The sequence below is a fragment of the Schistocerca cancellata genome, chromosome 7, assembly GCF_023864275.1.
Source record: "Schistocerca cancellata isolate TAMUIC-IGC-003103 chromosome 7, iqSchCanc2.1, whole genome shotgun sequence".
NCBI classification, from domain to species: Eukaryota; Metazoa; Arthropoda; class Insecta; order Orthoptera; family Acrididae; genus Schistocerca; species Schistocerca cancellata.
This window is the reverse complement of record NC_064632.1, coordinates 383,100,006-383,121,673: the sequence shown is the minus strand read 5'-3', so window position 1 is coordinate 383,121,673 and position 21,668 is coordinate 383,100,006. Positions and strand designations below refer to the sequence as shown.

At 42.7% G+C, this 21,668-nt stretch overlaps 1 protein-coding gene and 1 non-coding gene across 2 annotated transcripts in view; both read right to left on the bottom strand.

Annotated features, from left to right (window-relative positions):
- The window catches only part of LOC126092182 (uncharacterized), a 183,779-nt gene that overhangs the window by 102,090 nt on the left and 60,021 nt on the right, over window positions 1–21,668 (bottom strand). Inside the window, exon 2 of the mRNA XM_049907658.1 lies at window positions 2,276–2,484. Within this exon, the coding sequence (XP_049763615.1) occupies window positions 2,276–2,484 (209 nt within the window). The remainder of the gene's footprint in view (window positions 1–2,275; window positions 2,485–21,668) is intronic.
- Window positions 15,219–15,293, bottom strand: Trnap-ugg (transfer RNA proline (anticodon UGG)). Its single transcript has one exon. It is a non-coding gene; the product is annotated as a tRNA-Pro (tRNA).

The following is a 21,668-nucleotide window of genomic DNA, read 5'->3' as shown; positions in this document are numbered from 1 at the left end:
CACCCGTCCACTACTGGGTGATGGCAACGGCGATCGACGGCGACGGACAGCGGCCAATTGCACTGACGTTTTCAAAACAGGTGACGTCAAGTCGCGGCGTGGGAGCGCGCGGATACGGAATTTAGCGCCAGTCAGTAGCGAGCCAGTGGGTGTGTTGGACCTTCCATCGAGCTACGGACCCCCTTGAAGATGTCTCCCGCAGTCGGAGGTGAAACGTTGGGAATTGACACAGAATTCATCAACCGACCACGGCATAACAACCCGGATAATTGTAATGGACAAGTGCGAGAATAATCGCACACTCAACAACTCATGCATCAGAGTTGTGGAAAATAATGATATACAGAAGAATGGGAAAGAAAACTGAGGATGCACAGCTTGGCTTTAGGGAAGATAATGGCACCAGAAAGACTTGTGATACAGCAGTTGATAATGGAAGCAAGGCTAAATAAGAATGAAGACACGTCCATAGGATTTATCGACTTGGAAAAAATGTTCGATAATGTCAGATGGTGCAATATGTTCGAAATTCTGAGAAAAGTAGGGGTAAGCTGTAGGGAAAAAAGCGTAATATAGAATATCTGTAAGGGCCAAGAGGGAATTAAAAGAGTGGATGACCAAGAACAGAATTCCTGGATTAAAACCGGTGTAAGATAAAAATGTAATCTTTCGCCCCTACTATTCAATCTATACAGCGAAGAAGCAATGACGGAAATAAAAGAAAGTTGAACAGTGGAATTGAAATTCACGCTCAAAGAACATCAATGATAAATTCGCTGATGGCATTGCTGTTCTCGCTGAAAGTGAACGAAAATTACAGGATCATCTGAAGGGAATGAACAGTCTAATGACTACTGAATATTGACTGAGAGCAAATCGGAGAAAGACGAAAGTAATGAGTACTAACAGAAACGAGGACAGCGAGAAACTTAATATTAAAATTGGTGATCACAAAGTGAATGAAGTTAAGGAATCTCCTATCTAGGTACGCAAATAAACCATGATTGACGGAGCAAGGAGATATAAAAGGCAGACAGCACAGGCAGGAAGGACATTCCAAGCCAATAGAAGTCTGCTAGTGTCAAGTATAGGCCTTACGTTGAGGAAGGAATTTTTGAGAATATACGTCTGGATCACAGCGTTGTATGGTAGTGAAACATGGACTGAGGGAAAACGTGAAAGAGAAGAGAATCGAAGCGTTTGAGATGTGGTGTTACAGGAGAAATATTGAAAATTAGGTGAGCTGATTAGGTAATGAATGAGGAGGTTCTCCGGAGAATTGGCGAGGAAAGAAATATGTGGAAAACACTTACGTGAAGGAAGTAGAAGACGGTAGGACATCTGTTAAGACATCAGTCAATGACTTCTATGTATTAAAGGGGGGCTGTTGAGGGCAGAAACTGTAGTGGAAGACAGGGGTAGGAATACATCCGGCAAATAATTGAGGGCGTTGGTTGCAAGTGCTACGAAGAGGTTGGCACAGGAGAGGAATTCGTAGCGGGTCGCATCAAACCGTCAGAAATCTGATAAAACATAAAAAACAAAAAAAAAAACAAAAATGTAGAGGGCATTCCTGATGGTGAAAAACTCAACCGTTATCTTTCTAATATCTTACCGCAGCTCTTCCAGGTCAGCTCACACGTGTATGATTATTAGTGTATTTAAGAACAGTTCCCAAGCCGATTATCCTGTAGAACTGATCAAGAACTATAAAGATATACGAAGCTTTCATTAATTTTTCTTGAAATGAGGCCTACTCACTAATTTTTTAAAATGAATAATCGGGGTAGTTACGTGATAAATCAACTCAGTTGGCGACCAGAGATATCTACTGTTAATAAATTTCCAGTTTAAACTCATATAATAATTTCACAAGCTGCGACAAGTTGCGAAAAAACAGTGACCCGTATATGTAATAAGTTTCCTTTAATTTACGTCTATGATCACAAGCTGTTTGATAACAGATTACCGGTTTCGGTCTTTAATGACCATCATCAGATCTGTTTCATAAAAACAAAGTCCTAATGTACTGCAGCCATAGTGCATTTGACGATGCCACTATGGCTGCAGTACATTAGGACTTTGTTTTTATGAAAGAGGTCTGATGATGGTCATTACAGGCCGAAACCGGTAATCTGTTATCAAACAGTTTGTGACTACAGACGTAAATTAAAGGAAACTTATTACATATAATAATGTCCCATGCTACGTATTGGGATAATTTTCCAACAGCTAGTCTAATTATCTGATTAAACAGTTATGTCACACTACTTACGTCGACGGTGACGCCGGCGAGCTGGAAGAGGTACCTGGGCGGCGAGTCCCGGGGCACGAAGCGGTAGAACTCGTGGCCGTCCTTGTACCACTTGACGGAGTAGAGCGCCTCGCCCTGGAGGTCGAACTCGCACTCGAGGCCGGCGTCCCCGTGCAGCAGCACGTGGGGAGGCACCCGCACCTCCAGCAGCCGCAGGCACCGACCGCCCCCTGCACACAGACACTGCTGCGTCAGGGGAACTCTTGGTACGTGCTGTATGAGAATTACAGACAGTGCCTGTCATATCAGCGGGCAGAGTTTGTGGACATCCATATCTGGCAATGAACAACATTCACACTTCAGGAACTCCTTTCAAAAGACAATTAAAGATATATATACTGAGGCAACAGTGAACACTAATAACTACCACTGTCACTGTACAGTCTCCTTACCCCTTTACATCCTTCTTTCCTATCACATTTTCCTCATTTCCCAGCGCTGTTAACAAGCTCTGTCTCTTCCCCATAATTATATCAGAAAATAAACTACTGGTCATTAAAATTGCTACGCCACGAAGATGACGTGCTACAGACGCGAAATTTAACCGACAGGAGGAAGGTGCTGTGATATGCAAATGATTAGCTTTTCAGAGCATTCACATGAGGTTGGCTCCGCTGGCGACACCTACAACGTGCTGACATGAGGAAAGTTTCCAACCGATTTCTCATACACAAACATTAGTTGACCGGCGTTGCCTGGTAAAACGTTGTTGTGATGCCTCGTGTAAGGAGGAGAAATGCGTACCATCACGTTTCCGACTTTGATAAAGGTCGCATTGTAGCCTATAGCAATTGCGGTTTATCGTATAGCGATATTCCTGCTCGCGTTGATCGAGATCCCTTGACTATTAGCAGAATATGGAATCGGTGTGTTCAGGAGGGTAATACGGAACGCCGTGCTGGATCCCAACGCCCTCGTATCCCTAGTAGTAGAGATGACAGACATCTTATCCGCATGGCTGTAACAGATCGTGCAGCCACGTCTCGATCCCTGAGTCAGCGGATGGGGACGTTTGCAAGACAACAACCATCTGCACGAAGAGTTCGACGACGTTTGCAGCAGCATCGACTATCAGTTTCGGAGACTATGGCTGCGGTTACCCTTGACACTGCATCACAGACAGGAGCACCTGCGATGGTGTACTCAACGACGAACCTGGGTGCACGAATGGCAAAACGTCATTTTTTCGGATGAATACAGGCTCTGTTTACAGCATCATGATGGTCGCATCCGTGTTTGGTGACATCGCGGTGAATGCACATTGGAAACGTGTATTCGTCATATCCATACTGGCGTATCACCCGGCCTGATGGTATAAGGTGCCATTGGTTACATGTCAAGGTCACCTCTTGTTCGCATTGACGGCACTTTGAACAACGGACCCTACATTTCAGATGTGTTATGACCCGTGGCTCTACCCTTCATTCGATCCATGGGAAACCCTACATTTCAGCAGGAAAATGCATGACCGCATGTTGCAGGTCCTGTACGGGCCTTTCTGGATACAGAAAATGTTCGACTGCTGCCCTGGCCAGCACATTCTCCAGATCTCTCACCAATTGAAAATGCCGGCCGGTGTGGCCGTGCGGTTCTAGGCGCTTCAGTATGGAACCGCGTGACCGCTACGGTCGCAGGTTCAAATCCTGCCTCGGGCATAGATGTGTGTGATGTCCTTAGGTTGGTTAGGTTTAAGTAGTTCTAAGTTCTAGGGGACTGATGAGCACAGATGTTCAGTCCCATAGCGCTCAGAGCCAGAGCCAATTGAAAACGTCTGGTCAATGGTGGCCGAGCAACTGGCTCGTCACAGTACGAACTGTGGTATCGTGTTGAAGCTGCATGGGCAGCTGTACCTGTACACGTTGTCCAAGCTATGTTTGACTCAATGCTCAGGCGTATCAAGCCCGTTATTACGGCCAGAGGTGGTTTTCTGGGTACTGATTTCTTTGGATCTATGCACCCAAATTGCGTGAAAATGTAATCACATGTCAGTTGTAGTATAATATATTTGTCCAATGAATACCCGTTTATCATCTACATTTCTTCTTGGTATAGCTATTTTAATGGCCAGTAGTGTATATATTTTATACATCTATAAACTCTTGTATATCTGCCACTATCGTTATTGTTACTATTGTCATTATTATTATTGGAAGCACAAGCGGTAGAGCTACTGCCAATATTAGCTTTATTTCCTCTTGCTCGGTACTGTTTATTTACAATGTCTCTACCGACACTCAAATCATTTTACTATCATTTGTCATTTTAAAATTATTCTTGTTTCTTAAGTAACTAAGATGTAAAAAAGGTACTGTATGTGTGAAATCCTGGTCTGATGTAAGAGGGGCCCGAAACTCCTCATCAGATCAGGTTAATTAAATAAATAAACAATGTCAGATCAAAAATTCCAAGACAGGACACCGTAGTCAGTGTCAAGGAAGTTTTCAATTTTTGGTAATCACTGTAATTTAGTCAAGCGTAGTGCATATTAGGACCCCATCAATACCGGTGGTATCGATCAGTTGATTAATGAAAAAATTGCAAAATCGTGTAAATCGATTTCTATATAAACGAATTTGAAAGCACTGTTTCTTTCCACGCGGTTAGAATAAGCTTGAAGTTGAATAAAAAGAAACATTAGTATATAAACTTTATAATGTTGCTAGGTGACATATCTGGCGTTTCCCAGGTACTGATTTTGCCAAATTTCTATTAGAAACGGAAACAAAAAATGAACTATGTTTGTACTGAATTATCGAAAACTTTCATTTGAATGTATTTCTGAAAACACCTTTGAAATCATGAAACAATCGCGCAAAGAAATATGCCTATTGTACAAATGTGGAAGTACGGTATACAAATTAAGAAACATTATCTCGGACAGTTTCCATACCCTAGCACAAGCGCTTCGCGTGTCTACAACGTAGTTTCGTAAACATGACAAGGCCTCTTTAAAGTTCTATAGACGGCTATTGTTTTCACCTACACCCGTTTGAGATTCGCCATTGAGAGCTGTAAAAGCACGCCAGGTGCCAGCTGTTTCCTTAACATGACTCGACTCTAGGAGTGTCTTAATAGTTAAGAATAAATTCATTAAAACTTCATACTTAATGCGGCGATTTTTCACGCACCTCATTGTTTATAACGTCTTATCTCCTCAACTATGTAAGGCAGGAGGTTCTTAATCGGACAGCGATTGTTGCCTGACAGTAAAGGATACGAGTAGCAAGCTTGGTTGAAGTCTCTCCAGTGCTTTAGGAGGAGGTGTGGAATTTTCCCTCTCTTTCTCTCTCTCTCTCTCTCTCTCTCTCTCTCTCTCTCTCACACACACACACACACACACACACACACACACACACACAGACACTTACACACAAATACATACACACATTTTTATATGCATGGAATTAAAAAGCTTTTTCTTTAAATTTTGTTACATTTATGTAAAAAATATGTGTAAAGCGAATTTAAATGTTTTCGTTGACAGCAATGTAAATTATGAATTTCTTTACCTGTATTTATAATCTCTCAGCTCTCTCTCACTTGGTGGGAGGAGATGATGTGCAGACATAGCAGTAGTTGGAATTTTATAGCTCATGTGAGCCGATGGGAATAATATCACTGTGGAAGTTGGATGAATGCTGTGAACCAGTTGTTTAACTGTTCAAAAATATACAGAAGCTAAAATGAATGACCTTTCATTATTAATAGTTTAAGTCACCCCTAGAATTATTACGACTCTAGAAGGTTCCAGATTTCTCTGTGCAGGAAAAACTCAGGGCAGCATTAATACCCTGTAGGAGACAATTAAGGCAACATACAAACAGCTATGTTCCAGATTTATAATTTATCAATGTGTGAATAACTGCTTTTAAGTTTAAGCTAAATGACAAGTATCGATAAAAACACATGCGTAGCGTAATTAGAGGTATGATTACTAACGAAAGAGCATCTTGTTTTTTAGGTAAGAACCTAGATACGACTATCGCTAATTGCCAATATAACGACCGACAAATGTGTTCCGCCGCCTAACCAACCGCCATAGCCAAGGTTGCTAACGTACTGGCGCTCGACCCAGAGGCAGCCGCTTCGAATCCTCGTGGTGGAAGAAAGTAACGTCGTCTGTATTTGGTCGCAAGGGGAAGAGAGATGGTGGCGTTAAGTTCTCCATCACCCGACATTGAGCCGACAGTCTGTTTTAAATTCCAAATATGTTCGCAGTATCTCGTGGACGAGTGCATGTAACGTTACTGATGTAAATCCGTTCATTGGATGGAAACGTTAAAATGTTGTAAACAGCAACCCTCAAAGATGGCAGGTGACAGCACTAGCACTGAATGGTGTCTAAAGCGTGTCGGGGGTCGCGGAAAACAGTTCAGTGCGGGAAATGGGCGATTTACCTGACATCCAAAAGAACATGATTATTGACTTTCGGGTCAAGGGTGGAAGAATTTCCGAAACTGCTAAGTTTGTAAACTGTTTACGTGTTGCCGTGGCTAAAGTACACCATTCATGGTGAATTATTCAAAATGTGCGCCGAGGCAACTCTGGTGCACCACGGGCCATAGATAACACGAGTGAGTGATGGAAGCAGAAAATGGTTCAAATGGCTCTGAGCACTATGGGACTTAACATCTGAGGTCATCAGTCCCCTAGAACGTAGAACTACTTAAACCTAACTAACCTAAGGACATCACATACATCCATGCCTGAGGTAGGATTCGAACCTGCGACCGCAGCGGTCACGCGGTTCCAGACTGAAGCGCCTAGAACCGCACGTCGACACCGGCCGGCATGGAAGCAGAGATGGGTACGGACGAATAGACGTGCAACTGTTGAGCAAAGGGGAACCAGAGGGGTACCAACAGTGTCTCCTCAACGATCTTTCAGGGAACGTTATTGCGTATGGGCAGCAGGCCCCTGACTGGTGTTCATGAATGACGGAGGCTAGAATTTGCATGCCATTACCACAACTGGACGCCCAGAGCGTGGCGACAGGTGGCCTTTTAAGATGAATCGTATTTATGACCCATTGGGCAGATGGAGACTCAATTCGAGGATCGTGGGAAGGGTCCAGACCGGAGAAGGGATTGTTGTTGTCTGGGGAATATTTTCGTGATATTTTCTGCGTGATCTCATCATTCTGGAAGGCAAAATGGATCGACACAAGTATGAAGGAAGGAAAATACGCAATATCACTGCAGTAACACTTTATAACAAACTGGATGCTTATCATTTACTTTGCTTCCAATGTATACAATATTATTTCCACAACATCACTGCTGTAAAACTTTGTAACAAGCTCGCTGCTTTATTTGTTTGTCTTAAGTTTAATCATTTATCTTTTGATATAAATAGTAAGTAATGGAACATCAGTAATTTATAAATTTATATTGTGACATCTACGTAAATATCGAAATAGCTCTGAAAGTCTTTGATATTGTTGTGATTCTGATATCGCTATCTTTGTATACATACTTCCATGTGGTGAAACTTCTTGGTATGTGAGTGGTGCTTTAGATTATTTGTATGCATATATATACAAACAAAGTGCTTCATACCCTCTTCTCTGCTGCATGAACACAAGCAGTCTGCACCAGAACGTAATGGCGCGAATGTTTCAACGTAAGTAGCCAAAACGTCTTCACTTTTTATAATTTATTTACGTTTTTTAAAATCATTGTGAGGCAATGAGACACTGTCTCATATCTTTTTTTGGTTGTAGGGCACCTCTACAACAAGAAAATTTCATCATTTGAGAGAACAACAAGTGAAAACTAATGCAAACTGTATCTTAACTTGAACAAGCCGTCTGATGATGAATCTGTCGCTCCGAAACCAGTAACGGAGCTATTTAAATAAATAAAAAGCAATATAAAAAGTGGCCGGTTACTGTTATCTTCTCCGTAAGAGTCAACCTATATTTTGTACACAGCCACGCGCTCAGAACGTCAGATTTCGAAGAAATAGCATTAAGCTTACCTAGCCAGCTATTGAGAAACGTTCACGCTTTTAAAAGATGCAAAAGAAATCTGTCGACGACCATCCGCAACATTAAATATAATAAGCAATGCCTGTCAGCACAGATACCGCCAAACTATATACAAGAGAAGACTAATTCTAAAAGCAGTACCGCGAAAACAATTGAAGCAAAGTGTGAAATGATGTGGTTGAAGACAGAGATAAAAATGTAGTAACTACAACTCTCCTTATTGCATCCACTAAGCTTGCTTGTGATGCTGCAAAATGAAATTCCAGGAAACCAATTCTTTAGCTCTTAAAGTCAATAAAACAATATAAGACACCTCAAAAACAACAGTTCACATAGAAACAATGACCTAAACTTTCTAAATTGTATCAACTCCAAACTTTGAAAGAGTAAAACTTTAATAGTCAAAGCTGATAAAAGTAGTTGTACAGTTATAACATTTGAAAATTACTATGTTAAGAAAACCATGGAGTTCTTCAATAGTAACAACATAACCGAATTAGATTTTGATCATACTTCTAAATTTCAGGTCAAAATTAAGAAAAAAACGTAAGAATTGTAATGTCCGCCTAACAGAATGGGAAGTGTGTGTATGCATTCCCATGAGCCCCATTGAAACTCGCATCCGATCACGGCCTAAGACCCGAAAAGTCTAGGAACAGCCCTTCATACAGATTAAATAACAAACTACTTGCCCTTCTTAATACCCACTATACATCTGAAATAAATTCTCCATTATGAACTGACTGAGAAAGTTAAAGATGTGTACATTCCACTGACAGCCAGATTTGCATCACTTGGCAGTGAACCTTTATACTGACATCCCTATAGAGTACCCATAAATATAATCATGGGCACTCTGCTCAGACATACGAAACTAAGCATGGCAGAGATCTGTGAGCTCAGTGAATTGCTTACTTTGGTAATGTCATATAGTTACTTCAGTTTTAATGACAAAATATACGAAGAGAGAGATGAGTTGACAATGAGTAGCAGCCTAGCTGGGATTTTGGCAAACATTTACATAAATCACTTAGAGCAGGCATTTTTTGAAGCTAACAGTTACATCAACTGCAAAATCATCTACCACAAAAGGTTTGTTGATACAATCATACTTTTTGATGGCACATTAGCAACAAATATGAGCAGCATGCACAGAAACACTAACTTCACAGCTGTACAGGAGACTAAGAACAGCATCAGTTTCTTAGACATAAATATCATCAACAAGAACCCTGTACAACATTTTGAGATTTATAAATAATCAACATCCACTGATTTGTGTATCAACAGCTCATCTTCTCATCCAAACCAACGTAAGATGGCATATTTTAGATTCACATTGAATTGCCTACATAAAATTCCTCTTGGACCTATTCAAAAAGAAAAAGAAATAAATATGATTAAAACCATAGCCTGAAACAATGGATACAGCCCTCTGATGATAGACAAATTATTACAAAAAATCCAAAAACCATCAGAAAACAAAGCAGCACACCACACAAGCAAGCAGTTAATACAGGATGCATTACCTTTCTAATGGAGCATATCCTAAGAAATAAGGAATCCATTTAAAAACACAACCATTAAGATAAGCTTCCACACATACAACGAACTTCAGCGGACAGCAATTCACAACTTAAAGAATAATGCCCCCCCCCACCCCCCTACACAAAAAATCAGGCACATACAAAGTTGTCAAAGTTGCCCCTCCTGCTATATCGAACAAACTGGGAGCAGCTTTGAGACTTGCTTCAAGGAGCATATAGATGCCATACGTTTGAAGAACATGTCATAATCTACATTTTCCGTGCACACGATTATTAACAATCATCGAATTAAGAGCCATGAAGACCACAGTCAGCTATTGCATCATGCCGAGAAAGGTAGCTTTATGAAATTGTTTGAAGGAATTGAAATATATGCACATAAAAGCAAATGACCACAAAATCTCCTCAGTGAATAGACCTTAGGCAATGTAACCTTTATTCAAAATTTCATCCACGTGATTTTCATTTTTAAATGAACACTACTCCCCTTAACAATAACAACATGCAGACACTAACCCAACATGAAGTAGTGCATAAAATATATCAGCTTGCTATAAAAATGTAATTTAATGTCCGCTGTTGTAATATTTATTTATGTTCATCCGTGCCTTATCATTTACTTTGCTCCCAATGTGTCCCATAATATTCAGATTATATGTCCACTGTTGTAATATTTATTTATGTTCATCTATCCCTTATCATTTACTTCGCTTCCAGTGTATACCATAATATTTACATAATATCACCGCAGTAACGTTCAAACAAACTGGCTGCTTTATTTATCTTAATTTTAGTCAGTTCTCTTTTAATATAAATAGTAAGTTACGGAACGTCAGTAATTTGTAAATTTCTACTGTGACATCTATGCCTATATCGAAATATCTCTGAGAGTGAATGTCGTTGGCATTGTTAAGATAGTGATATCGCCATATTTATATACGTACTTCCATGTTTTCTTCGTGTGCGAGTGGTGCTGTAGATTATATATATATATATATATATATATATATATATATATATATACAAAAAGTGCTTCATACAGTCTTCTCTGCTGTATGAACATAAGCAGTCAGCACCGGAACGTAATGGCACGGATGTTTCAAAGTAAGTAACCAATTCATTTTGACTTTTTATAATTTATTTACAACACATTTATGACCTGGTTTGACCTTCTTTCTTCCCGTGACCGTTGTAAACAATGATCCAAACTCTTCGTTAGACTCACATACACTGACCAGAATCCCCTGCACTTCCCATGAAAGGGATATGGCAAGTGATACGACATAAAACGGTAGAGCTGGCATAAGATGACATTGGTCCGTGCGATACTCCTGTTCCCAGTGGAGTAATACAAGCTACAGTAAACAATGCGGGCGTAACACTTAGGCATTCATCTTTATACTACAGTGCGATTTTGAAAGAATCAAGCCTTGCTTACCATTATTTGAAGCTTAGCAAACGGAAAAAGGAAAAGACGAACTGTGTGCATCGGTAGAGTGTTATCATTACCGAACATGATTCGGCTATGGTTTTTTGATGAACTATTACATGTACGCAATTTCCATAAATTATACTGAATATATCGAGACAGTTTTTACGTTTTCGGGCAATAAGTAACAGCAACTCTGGAGTGGCAGATCCAAATCTACGACTTCCAGATTCCCTTGCCGAGAAGCTCGTTACAACAAGTGAGTAATAGTAATCGTGTGACTAAGACAAAAATGATTACATAGTAACAAAGGTGCAAAGGGTGGGAAATGAGTATGAACAATAGTAAAAAGCACATGACGATGATGAGGAGGCTCTCTACGCCTGTTCCTGCACAGGGAACGATAATTTTGCTCTCATGACTTTTTCTCGACTTTAACGAAGTTACTTGTGATCAGAGGGCATAGACTGAATTAACATCCACTCACCTTCGTCCTCTGGTGGCTTCCAGTCTCGTCTCATTACAAAAATATAAGTTTTTCATTTCCAGCAGTTCGGCTAACATAAGGCAAAAATCAACCAAATTAAACATTACAAAAAAGTGTGGCCAGAAATACATCTGTCCCCAGATCAATGCAGTGTAGTGCTTGGATATTTTATTTTAGGCTATCCTAGCCGGGTTTCTCTTCATCTAAGATAATTCGTCTACGAATTGGAGTGTTTCCTCTTTTTCTGTAGGTTGTGTCATTGTTGAGGCGAGATCTGGTACTAATATATTGATGGTATTTAGCGCAATGCACAAATTCAGTGTCGCGTCCAGATGTATTTTGAGAGGTGGCATGCCCCTGTGGTGTGCGTACTGTAAGACCTTCGGTACACAACCATCAGATTATTTGACATGTCGCTCTAACGAAGTAGGCGAGTGTCAGCATTATGTCTCGTGGTCTTATCGTGGCGTGTTATCTGCCGTTAGGTCAGACGATAGAAATGCCACTTGCACACTTAGAGTAGCAGATTGACGGTGACCAACTTTAAACAGAACTTGCTTAATTTTCACAGACATTTATTAAAATAATAACAAGCATAAAAATAACTTAACTTGGTTCTGGATGCTATTGACAATGGACAATCTGAAGTTCCTTTGGTGTTGGTACGTTAATCTTATTCTCACATATCTCTGATACTTGACAAAGTGTCTGTACATTTCTCTTCATGGCTATGTACAGGAATGTGATAATCTTATTAGGCACAGACTGAAACTTGACTATAGACTGGTACAGACAAGTGCAGACTAATGCAGACTAATGCTGACTGACTAATTGGAGGTCTGTACACTCGTTATAATACCTCAAGCGTTCAGGTATCACTGCGCAAGTGTGATCCGCGAGGAGAAAAGGTTCTACGTTAGCAGCAATCTCATTGGCTGCGTGACATATTAATACGCGGATCGGCGGAAGCGGAATTTGGTCCGTCTCTAAGACAGCGCCCTCTCGTAGTGCGGAGACGGACGAGCGCTGCGCCTGCGTTGTTGTGCTTAGCGGGGCGCACTCTAGTGGGAAGGTTGTGTACGTGCTGACTACGCGGAACTATGTACACAACAGCCCCTTTCTCAACTTAACAACATTGTCACTCAGATTGACATTCAGATTTTAGGTCATTGTGTTCCCCACTACTAAATTTGCTGTGGGTGGTTTATGACTTTTTTAGAGGGGGAAATTGTGGGCAGAATGTTCTTACAACTGCATGTGTAACCTGTAGAGAACTTGTACCGGAGGGGCCGTGGTGTAGGCGACGGAACATTCCCATGTTAGAAGCTGGGACCATATGGATAGAGTGGCTGCAGTATGTGTTTAGTGGAGGTAGGACCGTAAACCTCCGCCCCCCCCCCCCCCCGGCCGACACCAGCGGCACCAGGAAGTCGCCGGGTCCCATTACATTAGCAAGCAGCAAATCATTTATTTCATGGGCACGATTGTCTGGGAGCTTAACTGCACTCTTTCAGACACTGGAAATGGTCTTGTCATGGGGAAGCCTCGTCAAAGAGGTCCACTGCATGAGCATCTAGGGAAGTGATTGCAGTGGTGGTGTCCTGTTGCCGTCCACTGGTAATGATGAAATGATAATGAGGACAACACAAAACCCTGTCCCTCAGTGGAGAAAATCTCCAACCCAGCTGGGAATCGAACCCAGGCCCCTTGGCGTAACAGATCGCCAAACTGACCACTCAGCTATCGGGGTGGACATGGAAAGATTAGATCACCTCTTAAACGGGTGACTGGTCACGCCTAGGTAGATGTTTTTTCGCCAAAACATGGCCAGGCTTACCGTAAGAACGACAACTCCATAGTCTACAACTTTCTTTTTCAGACAAGAGAAATTTTGAGTCGCTTATTGGCTCCTCTCAAGATAAGAAAAGTAGAGGCTTTCTTTCCCAACGTGGGAATCCCGGTGCAGTGTCTGGATTGACTACTAGGCCAACAGAACAGTCAAGATGGGAGATTTAACAAGTAGAGGATAATCGATTAATTTCTGCAATTTGGGGGCGGTTTCGCTTTTGTTAATTCGGCTCCCATACCGAGGCTTCGAGGAAAGTGGTTATGATTCTTTGGTTTCTTCGTCTTCTGGTTCCCCTCTGGTGGAGAACTTGAGGTCTTTCCGTAGTGAATGAGACTTGTGATCTGTATCTTGTGGCGGAATAAGCTAAGCAGTCTCTGTTAAGGCGTCAAGTCAAGCGCCGGTACGCCAGTCGGGAACGAGGGAGCAGAGAGAGCTGTGCCAAAAACGTCTTCCAATTGCACGCTCACTGACCACTCTCCAGGACGACAACGCGACAGCAGCGGCGTCTATGCAAAGAGAAAATAGCTGCGGCGCAGTTCTACAGCAGAAGTGTCAAAGCTCGTTTCTTTCCTCGTTCAATCTTGGTTCAAAATGGTTCAAATGGCTCTGAGCACTATGGGACTTAACTTCTGGGGTCATCAGTCCCCTAGAACTTAGAACTACTTAAACCTAACTAACCTAAGGACATCACACACATCCATGCCCGAGGCAGGATTCGAACCTGCGACCGTAGCGGTCGCGCGGTTCCAGACTCTAGTGCCTAAAACCGCTCGGCCACCTCGGTCGGCTTCAATTTTAGGATTGTTATACTGAAGAATATTGGTTATTTTGCATGTCGCCCTTTGCTTGCGAACCACCTATGTATTTCTCGAAGTTAAGTATTATCATTTACTTTTCGTAATAAGACTCATTAATACGATTTGCTTGAATTGTTGTCTAGCGATTCGAGAAGTCAGGTTTCCTAGACACCCCATATTGATAACTAGGCAGGATTCGGCAGTTTCCATTTTACCGACAGTGGAACTGCGTATTGTCTCGGATATGTCGTGTGTCACGAGAGTGAACTTATTCGTTCTGAGCCGACAGTCTGACGTTTGACAATTCCAGCATGCACAGTCGTGCCTGCGACGCAAATTGGTTTGGCCAGACCAGCTAACGGATGCACCTCAAACTGAAATCTGCCACATTTCAGGGCTTTGATAGGGAAGTTTCTCGCGTTCTGATAATCAGAACGCCAGGCCACGTTGTTCGCATATTTCCGTGGACGCCTCAGAACATTACAGCTGTCACAGTTCACCGCTCATCGCCCACAGCGCGCCATTTTCTGCTGCATTCTGAATCAAGGTGAAAGAGTGTTGCTGTATAGGCGTATCATTGATAAATGATATTCACAGCTCCCTGTTCTCAAGTGGACCGTAGTTTGTGGTATACTTGATCGTAGTTGATTCCATTTGAATAGAGTTGGGCCTCACAATGGATTCATATAAAAAAAGTCAGATTGCGTTGAAAAATGATTTAATTCAGGGGAGAATTAGTATAAATGATAATTAAATGGACACCCTCGCTGCAAAGAGGCATCTATATACTTCATTGGGGACATGTGTGCCCCGCCCGGGACTCGAACCCGGGATCTCCTGCTTCCATGGCAGACGCTCTATCCATCTGAGCCACCGAGGGCATAGAGAATACTGCGCCTGCAGGGACTTATCCCTTGCACGCTCCCAGCGAGGGTGTCCATTTAATTATCATTTCATTCTAGCAAAGCTGCATAGTCATCAACGGTAACTGTTCTTTCGTGAACAGATACTACCGACATATATAGAATTAGTATAGCTTCCATTTCAGCGTATGCTTGCCTGTAAAAGACCATTCTTTAACTGATTTGTTTGTCATTTTTGTGTAAGATTCATCAGCTCCGTCTCCAGAAAGTTATAGTTCCAAAAGGTTTAATAAAACTTGTCTTTATATTGTACACTAAAATATGTCTCTGTTCTCATCCACACTTCCTCTACTATTCACTGTTTTTAGCTCAAAAATGGCTCTGAGCACTATGCGACTTAACTTCTAAGGTCATCAGTCGCCTAGAACTTAGAACTAATTAAACCTAACTAACCTAAGGACATCACACACATCCATGCCCGAGGCAGGATTCGAACCTGCGACCGTAGCGGTCGCGCGGTTCCAGACTGTAGCGCCTTTAGCCGCTTGGCCACCACGGCCGGCATTCACTGTTTTTATTTTATTTTGATGGTACATGGGTAAATCACTCTTATTAAATTAGTTGTTTTGATTATTGAGTTCCGCTATGAGAAAATTCACTAATTCACATATAAAAATTAAGGATGTAGCATTCGATTTGAAGGTTACTGCGTAAATATTTTTTTTCTTTATGTAAAGATAGTTACATTTAGCTTCACCAAGGCATGTATCTATGAATAAGCTGGCCGCGGTGGCCGAGCGGTTCTAGGCGTTTCAGTCTGGAACCGCGCGACTGCTACGGTCGCAGGTTCGAATCCTGCCTCGGGCGTGGATGTGTGATGTCCTTAGGTTATTTAGGTCTAAGTAGTTCTAAAAGTTCTAGAGGATCTTGCACCATGGGATTTTCATGTTTCCGACAAGCTGAAAGAACATGAGGGGGAAAGAGATTTTCCAACGACGAAGACGGCCGCGCAGGGATTCTCGAGAAGCTTCGTGACCAAGGAACGGATGTCTATTGAAAGTTTGCTAGAACGTTCCGATCGTTTTCACAGAGGCTTGGTAACTATGTTGAAAAATAGTGTCGTGTAGTGGACTGCAAATGACGTGTGCTTGGAGTGCAATAATGATGTTTTACTAGCTTTTAAAGTCCCCTCGTATTAGTCTGTGAGTGTCAGCAAACCGTTTAATCCATCTGGGATAAATCGCTTTACCGTAACGTGCAGACGTTTTTCCTGTTGTTCCGATCGCGCTTGATCACGCTCCCCTTGCTCCCTGATGTATTCAGTCGGAAACAAGAGACGGTGGTCGCGTTTCAGTGTCACCCGCTGCAGTTACCCGGGCGCGGCCGAGGCTGCTTCTTGATTGATGTGTTTTCCGGGGGACCAGTAGCTCCTCCTTTCCCTTTATCCTCTCCTATGCGCCCTTCCTGATCCGGGGAGCCACAGAGCGGAACCCGGCGCCTGAGCAAACAGCAGTGTCTCCGTGTGGGTGGGCCACAGAGCTGCCGGCAGATAGACGCAATCTCGAGTCCTGCAGCTTTTACCGATGTAAACAGGCTGCGGGCACAAACAGGTCGGCAAAAACCGTGCCGTCAGAGTGTAGTTCTGCCCGTCCTGTCCGGCAGCATTCCAGGCGTGCGTACTTCTTTGTTTCTGTGACCCAATGAGCGAATTGCAGAATTTGGTGAAGGATATCTCACTGAGAAACGTCTAGCTTCTTAAGTTTGATAGAAGGTACATACAACTTACTGTAACTGAATAGACTGAGAGTAACACCCCATTATATTAAGAAAGTATGTAAAAGGTAAGATGATATATTAGTATACGCAAATTACATTTTTTTATGCAGTCAGTATTATGGTGGAAGCAACTATTTTGAGATAATGTTGTGAAATTACGTTATTATTATGATTAACTTAATTGTATCAGATGAGTGAAGTTCAAAAGTTGAAAATATTCATACAATTGTTTTTATTCATGTGCATTTTCAACTTCTCGCGGCGTAATGAATAGTCCATTAAATTTTGGGCATGCAGCCGCGGAAATAAAATTTACTCCACTGATATTTCGACCGCGTATCGTCCGGACATCCTCAGAGTGAGTCACAACACTGACGACAAGTTGCCAAGCGTGGCCTTATATGCTCACAGGCTAACAGGCTGCGCATGTATAAACGTATTTCTTTGCCGCTGACCAGCATCTGTGACCCGCATGCTCAGTACCGCCGCTGTGGAGCATATAAGGCCGCGCTTGGCATCTTGTCGTCAGTTTTGTGACTCACTCTGAGGATGACCGGACGAAACGCGGCCGAAATATCAGTGGAGGAAATTTTATTTGCGCGGCTGCATTCCCGAAATTTAATGGACTGTTTTTCTTCATATTTCACTAGTCTTCTTCCCTTGTAAAGTAATTACTTGGAGGAGTTGTTTTTTTGAATTAGGCTTCTATTATTCTCTTCCCAGAATTTCTTCATTCTCTCGCTCTGCTGTTGTTTTCGTTCTTGGGTGAAGATCCTTCCACATTTCCGTCCTTTTTGTAAAAACTCTTGAAATTTTGAAATTTTTCTTATGTTTTGAATGTCTTCTGAAGGTATACCACTCTCTGCCATGTCTTTTTGAGTATTTTTGATCCACTGATTTTCGCTCTATTCGCTGTCGACACAGTGGAAGATCTTTAGCTAATCTACTGTCATCCATTCTTTTCATGTTTTCAGTGAAACTGATCAACCTTCACCGAATTGACTGAGAGTTGGGGAATTTTTTGATGGAGATCTTTGTTGCTTCTTAATTTATACTTGCGTTTTTCGTGTATGGTGACCTCGGAATTTCTCTCATCAAAGAGAGCTCGGTTGGTTAGTCCTCCCGATAAGAAAAGTCTCAGAATCATAGCAACAGGGCATTAGTGTGCCATAACACTTCCATTGTAATCAAGAGGATAGGGGAAACTTTGTGAAGGTCTCCCCTTTCTATATTCACAAAGCATTGGAGTGTATTGCCAGATCCCTATAAAGTATCAAATGACTTCGTAATGGAACGCTTCTAGTTGAAAAGGCTATTTCAAACCAAGTATCTACGTTTTTGGAATGTAAGGCCTTAGATGACTAAACAGTCGAGATTCAGCTGCGTAACACCCTTCACATTAGTAAATGCGTGGTGACCTGCCCCGATATAATGGAGATGGAACTCGCGGAGTTACGTGAAGAATGGAAAAATATGTGAGTCACGGAAGAGTAGAACTATATTAGGAGAGTCAATGGCACATTGAAAAAAAATCTGCAACGTATATTCTGACGTTCAGCACTCCAGAATTACCTGAACACATCCTTGCAGGCTATATCCGTCTTAAGGTTGACCCGTTTGTTCCTAACCCAATGCGATGCTTCAAATGTCAAAGATTTGGCCGTACCGCTATGGGATGTAATGGGAGGGCTACGTGTGGAAACTGTGGTTTCTCAGCTCATGAATCAAGCAATTCTTGTACGCTTCCTCCGAAATGTATAAACTTCTCTGGGGATCGCCCAGTATGGAACAGAAACTGTGAGGTTTACAATGAGGAAAGGAAAATTCAGGAGTTGCAAATCGGCCCTTAAGAAACCAATCGCCAAGTGTGATGCCACGATACATACTCAGACCACAGAGTCATGTACGAGCACATGCACTTGGCGATGTACCTGTGGGGGAAACGCTACACTTGAACCCGAAATCATTCGAAAGCCGTCGCGATGGGCTTACCACCTAAGCCACATACTGCTGCCCACCATCGGAAGCCTACTGAGCCGTCTCCTCAATCCCCTCCCATAAGTAAGGAAAAACCTGCTCAGAAAGTAGTTCAGAGTCGAAGAAAAGTGATAATTAAACCTTCAGATTGGCGAGCTCTCTACCTCTCAGATGGGGAACATGCTCTTGAGGATATGGACTTCCAATTGGAGGAACCAGGGAGCCGGGAACCGGTTAACGTTCCCCGTGACTTTCCGGGTAAATCGCCGCCTCTGAGGGAGAAATAAAAGACCAATCATTGTTAATCGATGGCTATGACTGAGACCTGCGTTGCAGTGGAATTTAAATGGATACCGATCACATTTGGAAGAATTACAGCTCGTACACCAGGAGAAACCGTTTTGCATCTGCTTACGAGAAATTCATTTTAAAATCACCGACGCACCTGCATTACGGGGTCACCATTCCTACAGGAAGGGCGATATTACTGGAGACAGGATTAAAAGTGGGGTGGCTGTTTTCATTGATGACAGATGCCACTCTTCTGCCCTTCTTACCAGGGCCGTACAACCAGTTATCGTGAAGGTCCTAGTACTATTTAACCACACAGTTTGTTCTTTATGTCTTCCACAACATGATTCTTTGGATGCAGATACACGGACAGAGCTCTTTCGGGCAGTCCCACGCCCATTCCTCCTTGTGGGGAACTTCAATGCACATGTGCTGTGGGGCTCAGCTACCACTTGCTACAGGGATCGAATGATAGAGCGACTCGTGCATTCTGAGAATATCCACCTTTTGAACTCGGGTCAGATGATACACTTTTCCACAGCTTCAGGGTCCGTTTCAGCAATTGACCATTGTATTTGCTCCCCAGGTATTGCAGACTGAGTTCAATGGGAAGTGGTTACAGAATTATATTGTAGTGAGCACTTCCCACTGTGGATTTGCCGAGTAGGACGGTGGGCCACAGGAGACAACGAAGATGGATAATTCAAAAGGCTAATTGATTACAGTACAATTAACAGGCTATTTTTGAACAAAATGATTGTGCACAGGAGATGGTGACCCATATCACTTATCCAATGGGATGCCACAGGGTCCATCCCCAGTCTAGTGACCATCTCAACTTGTACCTTAGTGGAATGACGTCTGTCACCTGGTAATCGGAGCGAGACGAATAGCTCTGTGGAACTACAGACAACATACAACTATAGAAAACCTTCATGCCTCCTGTTCTGCGTGTGCACAAAAATGGTTCAAATGGCTCTAAGCATTATGGGACTTAACATCTGAGGTCATCAGTCCCCTAGAACTTAGAACTACTTAAACCTAACTAACCTAAGGACATCACACACATCCATGCTCGAGGCAGGGATCGAACCTGAGACCGCAGCAGCAGCGCGGTTCCGGACTGAAGCGCCAGGAACCGCTCCGGCGTGTGCACAGGCAAGGCGAATGATAAAAGAACGGAGAAGGGATTCCTGGAAGGAATTCACGACTTGCTTAATCGATCCACTATCACTGTGCAAGTTTGGGAATCAATAACGTGGATTTCAGGCAAGGGCCGTACACGTCCCCTTACGATCTTGTCAAGAAATGTGTTCTTGGTGGACCCATCCGAAGACATGGCTCAGGTTTTAGCTTATCACTTTTTTACACTCACTGTGTCAGCCAGGCAAGCTCCTGGTTTTCAGGTGCTTCATCGGAGATAAGGGAGCTCCATTTCTTCTCTCATAGTGAGGAAGTCTACAACCTTCCAATCTCCATGTGGGAACTAGTATCAGGTCTAAAAGCCACATAAAAACATTCTCGATCGCGTTTTGAGATTTTTTTATCTGTTAGCAATCGATTTCGGCCCTTTCCTCAGACCATCTTCACACTTTCGACCTCCACTATGACTATTGGTTTCGGCACACGGAGAAAGATCCTTAAAAGTAACGTTGTCACTGCTGTTTGGAATGAGCTCTGTCTGCGGCCAGAGACACTGCTCCAGGACTTGATGAGAGATTCATTATGCCACGCTTAGTCATGTGCGCCCTGAATCTAAAGGATAGTACCCCACGACTTGGAAGGAGGCAATGTCAAATCTATTAGGGAAACCAGGCAAGGACCATAGCGCCCCTAACAGTTACCAGAGTGTAGTCCTTACCAGTTGTGTGGATAAGACTCTCTGATGCATGGTCAACTGCCTCCTCATGTGGCTGCTCGCATCCCAAGGTCACTTGAGTCGCTCCCAGTGCAATTTCAGGTGCTACCATTCCACCCTTGACAAGTCTATTGTAGACGGCGATACAGGAGTCTTTCTTACGCCACAACCATTTGGTTTGTTTGTTTTAAACCTCAAAAGAGCGTGCGACACTAATTGCAGATACAACATCCTTCGCCAACTTCATGAATGGGGCCTACGTGGACGTCTGCCATTTCTTACACAATTCTCTCTCGAGGTCCGGTCTCTTCGATGTAGCGTTGGCTATGCCTTGTCTGACTGCTACGTTCAAGAGAATGGGGTCCCCCAAGGCAGTGTATTCAGTGTCACATTGTTTGCCGTTCCTATCAATGGCATTTCGTCCTCAGTCAGGAGCCCTGCCAAATACTCTCTGTTTGTGGATGACTTCGCAATCTTCTACTTTTCCTCCG